This window comes from Octopus bimaculoides, chromosome 17 (assembly GCF_001194135.2).
Source record: "Octopus bimaculoides isolate UCB-OBI-ISO-001 chromosome 17, ASM119413v2, whole genome shotgun sequence".
NCBI classification, from domain to species: domain Eukaryota; kingdom Metazoa; phylum Mollusca; class Cephalopoda; order Octopoda; family Octopodidae; genus Octopus; species Octopus bimaculoides.
The window spans coordinates 49139333-49148840 of NC_068997.1; the positions used below are offsets into that span (position 1 = coordinate 49139333).

Consider the following 9508-nt stretch of genomic DNA (forward strand, 5'->3'; position numbering starts at 1 on the left):
TCATTGGCTTTATCTAGTGTTATATTGCTACTTTTAACTAATTTTCCTCTTTTCAGGGTTGCTTTGGCACATTTTTCTAATCCGAATTTCATCTCTATTTCCTTGGTAAAGCCGTGTACTGTCTGTAGTAGTGTTTCTAGCTCTTTGTCGTTTTTTGCATATAATTTTAGGTCATCCATATATAGAAGGTATTATCATTATTATTATTATTATTATTATTATTATTATTATTATTATTATTATTATTATTATTATTATTATTATTAAGGCGGGGAGCTGGCAGAATCCTTAGCACGACGGCCGAAATGCTTAGTGGTGTTTCAACCGTCGTTACGTTCTAACTTACGATACTGTGTCACCAGCTGTTGAAAATAGTCATCTTGTAAACTATTAAAAACAGAGAAGCAGGTGACTGTAACTAGCGACTGTTAAACTTACAAAATTCCTGATAAAAAGTTGCTCCTGCAGAAATATCTTACTAACAAAACAATATTGATCTCCCTGTCGTCTGCCTGTCACACAGAGTTTTATTTTCATTTCTTCTCTTTAACATGTCTGTATTCCTTCGTCTTTAAAATTTACAAATATTTCATGATTTAATTGTCACACCGACCTTGATTTCATTGTTTCTCATTTTGTGATTTCAGATATCTGCACACACTGGTTCAACAATGATTCACTTCAACGTAATTGTATTCCTCCTGGGTCTCTTCTCACCATTAGTTTATTCTCATGGCTGTCGTATGGAGGACGACGTGTGTGAGTTTAAGCTGGTAATTTCCTATAAATTAACTATGCTATACCAGAAGATCTTGGTACAACCCTATAATGGAAAACTCTACAGATATGACGTCACTAATTTTACGGGTGCTGAACCGATACCAACTGATAAAGTCATTACGATGGATGGTTTTTCTGAGGCAGTGAAGGTGATTACAATTAATGGCACAGTTCCAGGGCCAACAATAGAAGTTTATAAAGGACAAAGAGTCATTATTGATGTAGAAAACCATTTATTTTCAGAAGGTACGACAATACATTGGCACGGCTTGCATCAAAGAGGAACATCACATATGGATGGTGTACCTTGGGTAACACAATGCCCTATTCTACCAGGTCAAACATTCAGATATGAATTTAATGTTACACAAATTGGAACTTATTGGTACCATTCTCATCTTGGAACACAACGTACCATGGGACACTTTGGTGCTTTAATACTACACGAAAAGACAAAACCTAAAATGAAAGAACATGTAATGGTAATCTCAGACTACAATCATAACTGGGATTCCGATATGAGTTTTATAAAAGTTGGCATGGGACTTTATGTGAATAAGAAAAAAGTTGGTATTACCAAATCTATTGAAGGAGGAGCTTTTAGTCTCTTTCAGTTCAATTCCGGTCTTGTGAATGGTCGAGGCCGCTATTACGATGAATCAGGGAATCACAATGGGGCCCCGCTGACTGTCTTTGAAGTAAAATCAGGTGAACATTATCGTTTCAGAGTGATCGCTGCAGGGGCTCTGTACCCGTTTGAAGTATCTGTTGATGGTCACCAGATGGTAGTCGTTGCCTCTGATGGTTATGAACTGGAACCAACACCTGTTGATTTCTTTACCATCAACCCGGGTGAGAGAATAGACTTCACAATACATGCAAATAACTCTGTCGGAAATTACTGGATCCGCGGAAAGACACTGCAAATGGACAAAAATAATACATTTGAAGCAATTCTTCGATATGAGGGTGCTTCGGAGGAAGAACCTAGCTCCACTGCTTCTGACTGCGTTCAACAAAAGAACTGCACTTTATTCAACTGTCCTTTTCTTTATGATCCCTATAAAAGTGATAAACCATGTTTAAACTTTGGTGACTTGGAGTCTAATTATCCAGGTGTTGTACCGCCTTACCGGTCTGAGAAGTTTAAGGAATATTTTTTAAATTTTGCTTTTCCTGGTGAACGTGGGAACACACCTGCATCAATAAATGGTCGGGTGTTCGTGGAACCCACGGTAAACCCTTTAACGCAACCGAATGAAATAGACACTTTATGTGATAATGCCAATTGCGGTGTAGGTAAAGTTTGTCGTTGTACCCATTCCTTAAATCTCAAGCATGATTATACTATTCAGTTTGTATTGACAAACTTGGGAAGCGGTAACGGATTCTCCCACCCTGTACACATACATGGACATACATTTTATGTAGTTAAAATGGGATTCCCGAAATACAATGAAACAACGGGAGGAATAATAAGTGATACTACAGATATTGATTGTAGAGGTGATCCGAAAAAGAATTTTTGTAACGATGCAACTTGGTCAAACAGCAAATGGGTGGGAGACAACATCTCCGGAATAAAGTTAGAAAAGGCTCCTCGAAAGGATACAATTATGGTCCCAACAGGTGGATACGCTGTAGTGAGAATTGTTGCGGACAATCCTGGATCATGGTTCGTTCACTGCCACATTGAATTACACAGCAAGGAGGGAATGGCTCTTATTCTTAACGAATCTTTCGCTCAGTTGCCAGAAATGCCGGACAATTTGCCCGAGTGTCATAGCTTCAAGAAAAGCGTTTATAACATAAAGAAACATCCTGGAAAGGATGACGATAAGGACAAAAATGGTGGAGATAAAGACAAGAACCAAGATGATAAGGATGATAAAGGTGATAAAAATGGCGGTAAGGGATGTTTTATTTTTATTGTTCTTTAATCTTTTTCCTCGAGTTTCGTCTCTTATTTTATAAATATTCATCATAGAGTTTTTGATGTTTTATCTAGAAGGCAAGGCAGATAGGGTACTATCAGATAGTTGGTGGAATAAAAGCAGTACTGTTCCTGGGAACGAAGTAGATTGTGGTTTCGTGATTTTAGAGAGCGTGAGAAATGCCTGGAGAGAGAGGATGGATGGACGGAGTGAGAGATTGAAACGTTTGGCGATTATCTGTTTGTTCAACGTCGTCGATCTGTTGTTGAAGACCGTAGTTGCTGCTGTAGTCGTTGTCGCTGTTGTACTTCATAACCATGTCAACCATTGAGCTGAGATTCCAGAAATATATTTCAGGTTTTGTCATCCCTTTTTAAAAACTTTCTACACCACCCAACACTACAATATCAAATGCATCCTTTTCTAAATCGTTAGGGTTCGATCTCACACACACACACACACACACACACACACACACACACACACACACACACACACGCATACAAATATATATGTCTGCTCTTTATAGAGGGCAAGTAACAGAAGACAGTCTTCTCTTGTTGGTTGGTCAGAGAACGAAGTTCATGTGGGTAATAAATACAGTCTAATTTGATCAGACTGAATTGTATCCTATTATCCTTAAAAGCCAATTGCACCAGAGAACAAAAGGACGTTGAATATCAATAGATTAGGATACCTTCATGTTTGATAAATCCTCGACTACCAATGACATCAGCTGAGGCAATAAGTCAGTTTTGTTTTCTGCTATCAACTGCAAATGAAGATGAGGTTCTCCAGGAATTTTAAAGATGATTACTTGTTCCAGGCATTTCTTTAGATTTGCCATCAGGTCACGTACACACATACAATAAAGGAAACAACGTAAGTTCATTTCGTAAATTAGGATGAATACCCGTTCGTAAAGAGTTGCAGTTCTTTACACTTGACCAATTTATAAAATGTTAGTGTGGAGAGAAGAGAATCCCGATGTTCGAGCAATGTTTTTCATCGTGGCAGTGCTGGTGGTGGTTGAACATCATTGTTGCTAAAACTGTATTTCGTATTACTATGTTATTATTCAAACTGTATACGTATAGCTATTGTGGATTTCCTAGTAGATTACGTGAATGAAAAATGAAGATCAATGACAAACTAGTGTCTTACCAGTTGTTCTGTTTGGATTAAGTGAATTAAGTTTGTTGCTGGAGGATTCTCAGTGTAATGTGTTGTAGTCATTTGGCAAACAAGGAATTTATTCGTTGTAGGAACGCAAATCATTATTGACTGATGTATATCGCAGATGTACGGCTGTGCTTCATGAGTGACATCCTTTACTTGGAAAGCATAACTACTACAAACATTTCAAATAATAAACGAATACACTCTTACTAGTGATCATTTGTATGGAAGTCATCACAATTATGGAGTGATACATTGAGAACAAACACGTATTGAAATTAAAATGATACGAGTGGCTGCGTGTGCATGAATTATTTCTTGTCTGGTGATGTGGAAACTGAAGAAGCAAATGTATTTTTTACAGCAATAGGTTTATAAATAGAGTGCTAAATACTTAGAGAGTCTGAGTAGCATCTTTGGCTATTAGATCTTCCTTAATAAAGATACTTAATTATTTAATGATATTGTTACCTAAGTAAGAGAGAAATGACTTCTTGGAATGCAACCGCCATTGAAGTTTTATATATTTTTATCTTCTGGTCACACATGTGGAGGTGCGTAGCTTAGTGGTTAAAGTGTTGACCTCATGATCGTAAGATTGTGGTACCGATTCCTGGACCGGGTCACGCGTTGTTTTCTTGAGTGAAACACTTCGTTTAACTTTGCTCCAGTCCACACTCAGCTGGCAAAACTGAGTAATCTTGCGACGGACCGGTGTCCCGCCAAACAGGGAATATATACCCCACAAAAACCGCAAAATCGGCCCTATGAGTTTATAAGACCTGAGAAGAAAATTTACTACTATCTTTTACTACATATATCTAAAGTAGGGATGGGCAAACTATTTCAGATGTGGACTAGGTTGGGAATGTTTCGTTTCCTGGGTCAATACAAATACAATGAAATGAAAATTAGACCATAGAGGGGTTTGGAAGTTCTAGCCATGACTGTATATGTTTATATTCAGATACAGTATATCAAGCACATCATTTAATGTATCCATTTTTTAACGTAGCACAGGGTAATTCGAAGGAGAGTTGGTTGCTATTTCAGAGAATATATGTTTGTTCTTATTCCTAACACGTGAAGTTCGTAGGCTATTTCTGAGGTATTTAATGCGCAGTTCGAATTCGTTCCTCGTAAGAAAATGCATTATTGAAATAATTAAATAAATTTATGAAATTTCTCCTCTGACGGGGTCAGCTAGTATTTTAATAATTTGCTATTTGTACATCTACCCAATCAACTCAATATTGTTTTTCTTTATCTTTACAGCTGGAAACGACCCAACAGTAAAAGTGGCACTTGGAGTTCTAATCGCTGTCGTTTGTATCCTGGCCATTCTTGTTGTTGTTCTTGTGTTCATTGTTGTAAGAAAGCAAAAGAATTAACTTTGAAAATCATTTGAAATCAATACAATCATAGATAGCAGTGGGGGTTAGTGAGGTGGGGGAATCTAAGATGTGTTAAAGTAATTTTGTTGGGCATGTAAGTACGTAGTGTAAGGTTCGAGTGGGGTTTGGTAACTGATGTGTGTCGTGGGTGAAGCTGGTGGTATATAGTACAGATAGTGTATTAGTGATAGTATAATATGGTGTAATACAACGCCATTACGACGGCATTACTAATTTTACATTATTACTACACCATTATTAATGTGTGTGTGTGTGTGTGTGTGTGTGTGTGTGTGTGTGATGGTGTAGTAATAATGGTATTTATCCATGATTAGTGAAGGCTGTCTTCATTGTTGTTATTATTGTTTAACTATAGGTTTGAATCTATTGAATAGCAACGACCATCCCATCCCGTCTGATATGTAAATAATTTTTCTAGGATTACGTAATCTATCATGTCCAGTTTTTGCTTTGGAACGGAGGTAGATTTTTTACTTCTAATTTTACCAACTCCAGTTGACGCGTAAATATCCACTCGTTGAGATCATCCTATATTCATTGAAGTAAATTGTGAGTTTCTTTATGTTAATTAATGCTTTACTCTAACAATTATAAACGCTGTTTTGTCCAGAACACAGGTATTTAATAGTTGTAGACACCAGAAGTGAAGAGTATATACTAAAAGAGTTAACGAGAGATACTGATAGGGTAGAAGTATGATTCGAACCACTATCCTCAAGCTTATAACTAATAGAATGTTTTAATAAAAGCGCGTTTGTATAAGGTGTATGTGTGTGTGTGTGTGGGGGGGGGTGTTTATTTCACAAAACAGTTGAAATAAATTTCTAGTATTAACTTCTTTACTAATATATTCAAATACACCTTTTATTATAACAAATATATGTAATGTCACTAATAATCTCATATCCAAAAAATTGTTGAAGGCTGTTTATATTATTGATTGCTATTAAAAGTCTTCAGTATTCAGCCTTATCTGGATTTAAAAATACAGTGATAATCTTTTGGCTTAAATCTGTCGCCCGTTCCAATATGTAAGTTCGTACATCAGATATTCGGTTCAGCCTAAATTTAAATTACTCACGTGACATAACTCTCCATTTTTCCAGTTTTAGTTGTCTCCCTTGTTACTTTGAACTGTTGGTTTCTGTTCATAGTTGGTTTCTAGTTTTATGGCTTCACTTGATGGTTTCGGACACTTATTTCGCTGCGAGGGTGAAGTCCACATCAGTCATGTAATATTATCTAAAATCTTCCAAAGGTGATGAGCTAGCAGAATCGTTAGTATGCCGGACAAAATGCTAAGCGGCATTTTGTCCGTCTTAATGTTCTGAATTCAAATTCCTCCGAGAGAGAGTTTGCCTTGCCATTCATCCTTTCGGAGTCGATAAAATAAGTACCGGTTGAGTACTGGGATAAATGTAATACATTTAGCTCCACCCCCCCTAAAATTGCAGGCGTTGTGCCAATATTTGAAACCATTATCTAAATCCTTACATTTCACTGATTAAATAGTTTAAAACATATCGTGTAAAAAATATTTTCGGAAGTAAGGACAATAATGGATTTCCCATTAAGGCTACATGGCGGTGTAAACCATAGTATATTGCGATTGTTATTGCAGTCTTATAATTTTAGGCAGCAGGAAGATAGTGATAACTGTAAAAATTAAAAAGTTATGTCAATATTCCCAAAACCGAATCACTAGCATACTAAACTACAGTCTAGGTAGAAAGAGATGTGTTTAGGCTGAACAACGAATACACGTGCAATACGTTTTCCCTTTTGCTTCATCAGAATGTGTTAATTGCATTTTCAATACAAATATATACATAGCTGAGGAGCGAACGAATCTAGATGTAAAATGTCGAAAAGAGGTGTAAAAGAAATGTGAGAGAGGATGAATAGGATACCCAACAAGAGGAAAGTTAGATTGAAGGGAGATAACTATTTCCCCATTTTTAGAAACAAAACGAAAAACGAAACCAACTCTACACGGTCATCGAAAAATAAGCTCAATACATACATCAAAACAAAAGTAATACAGATACAAACGAAATGCCTCAAATACGAACATCGAACCAAAACAAACAAGTTAAACAATATAATTTAAATGTACACTGATATTTTGAGCAGTTCATAAATGAGAAATTAATATTTTTACACATGATGTTTTATAATACTTATTATGATTTGTTGTTAAATAAAATATTTACATTTTAATATTCCTTGTTAGTTTTTATTACTGAAATAAACAGTTTACATTTGTGCTTCAAATCCCAAGATATGGCTAACTTGTCCTGTGGTTTTCCTCTTATCCATGTGTCGGAAGGACGAATGCACGCTACGCACCATTAAGAAGATCATCATGGAACGATTCACGTCATGCGTTAATAGATAAAGGAGAAAGCCTTGGTGAGGTCGATGAATGCAACATGTATGAGCTCAGCAAGGCCATCGACAGCCTAGCAGCAGGCAAGGCTCCAGGCAGCGACAGCATCCCACCAGATCTCATCAAGCGTTGCAAAATTACCCTACCGCGCCCTTTACACGAAGTCCTCTGCCAGTGCTGTAGAGAGGGAGTTGTACTGCAAGACGTGAGAGATGCAAGGATTGTTACTCTGTACAAGAACAAGGGCGAAAGAAGCGACTGTTACACATGTTATACAAAAATAATACAGCAATACTATTCTAATAAAATATCGATGAAACAATTGCAAAGTTATGCAATAAAACGAATTGCTCACTCCGTTGTCCCAGTAAATATGTATTTGCTGGCCGAAACTTCGAAGTCACTGCGAACATAATCAACATAATCGACATAATCAACCAGGAGGGAATAACTCTCACACGTCATAGTGTTTTACGTAAATAATAATTCAAGGGAGATTACTCATTCTTTTTCTCCAGTTAGTGTTATCTCAGCCGAAACAACGCGATCACCATAGCAACTGGTTAAACCAAGCCATGACGGCGAAACTTGTGCCTCGGTCAGCTCAGTAATATCAATAACATTTACTCAAGGTACACCATTAGTAGATATTTTGTTGTTTACTACAAATTGACCAGCAATACCGAATACACACATACAAAGCTTGTGTGTATGTCTGTGTGTGTTCGTGCGTGCGTACGTGCATGTGTGTGCGTGTGTGTGTGTGTGTGTGTGTGTGTGTGTGTGTGTGTGTGTGTGTGTGTGTGTGTGTGTGTTTGTGTGTGCGTGTTTGCATATGTTCCTTGTTGATTCGAAAACTGAGATACCGATATTGACGTATGAGATATCAAAACATTCAGTAAGTTTCGGCTACCGAATAAAGTATGTGTTTTTAATAAAACTCCTTTTTACCTAAAAAATAACCTCGAAAACGAGGTCAGGTCGCACAATTTTGAAGCCCTTAGCTAAAGGAGGCAACTTTGCCTGAACAATCTTAAAATACATGGAGTCTTACCAGGGAATGAAGCTTCGAATGTAAACCTTCAACTTTATTAGCATTGTTTATTAGATTTGTGGGTATTCCATTTCAAATAATGCAAAAAGAACATAACGAGTATTTATGATGGAAAACTCAGGGTATTTATATGCACATCAAGATATAATAGTTGAGGATAAATACAGTACAATAGCAGGGTATAAAATATACTACCTTCATTAGCCCTTACTTGAGTTACAAATATAATTAAAAAGGAACTACACGTGTTTCGGTATTGGAAGATCAGAATATATGTAATCTTCAAGCTTATAATTCCACCAACACATGTTCAGGTTCATGTTTGAAAACAATGTTCAGCTATTTTAAATCTTCATAAAAATTAAGCGTTAAATAAAAAATAAAAAATTAAAAATAAACTTTACAAAATTAAGAAGTAAAAATAATACTCCAATTATGAAGAAAAGAGAGGATGAAACCAATAAACTGTCTACAGTCTGTCTACCCTATGTGAAAGGCCTCTTCGAAAAGATACAAAAGATATGCGGCCCATATGACATCAGGGCAGTATTCAAGAGCAATACAACACTTCGCAAATATCTCCTTCGTGTAAAACCACCAACAGAAGAGAATATGACCAAAAACTGCATGTACTCCATCCCATGCAGCTGTGGTAGGTTATACAAAGGCGAAACATGCCGACCCTTCAAAATAAGGGTAGAAGAACATCGCAAAGCTGTGACACGAGGAGATATTGATAAATCGGGTATAGCTGATC

The 9508-nt window shown here is 36.7% G+C and overlaps 1 protein-coding gene across 2 annotated transcripts in view; it reads left to right on the forward strand.

Moving 5' to 3' along the window:
• The window catches only part of LOC106881493 (uncharacterized), a 16565-nt gene extending 9037 nt beyond the window's left edge, over positions 1 to 7528 (forward strand). For both annotated transcript variants that reach the window (XM_052973961.1, XM_014931896.2), the window contains exons 2-3: positions 648 to 2688; positions 5169 to 7528. In XM_052973961.1, the coding sequence (XP_052829921.1) occupies positions 672 to 2688; positions 5169 to 5284 (2133 nt within the window). In that variant the 5' untranslated portion in view covers positions 648 to 671 and the 3' untranslated portion in view covers positions 5285 to 7528. The remainder of the gene's footprint in view (positions 1 to 647; positions 2689 to 5168) is intronic.
• The last annotated feature ends 1980 nt before the right edge of the window (positions 7529 to 9508 follow it).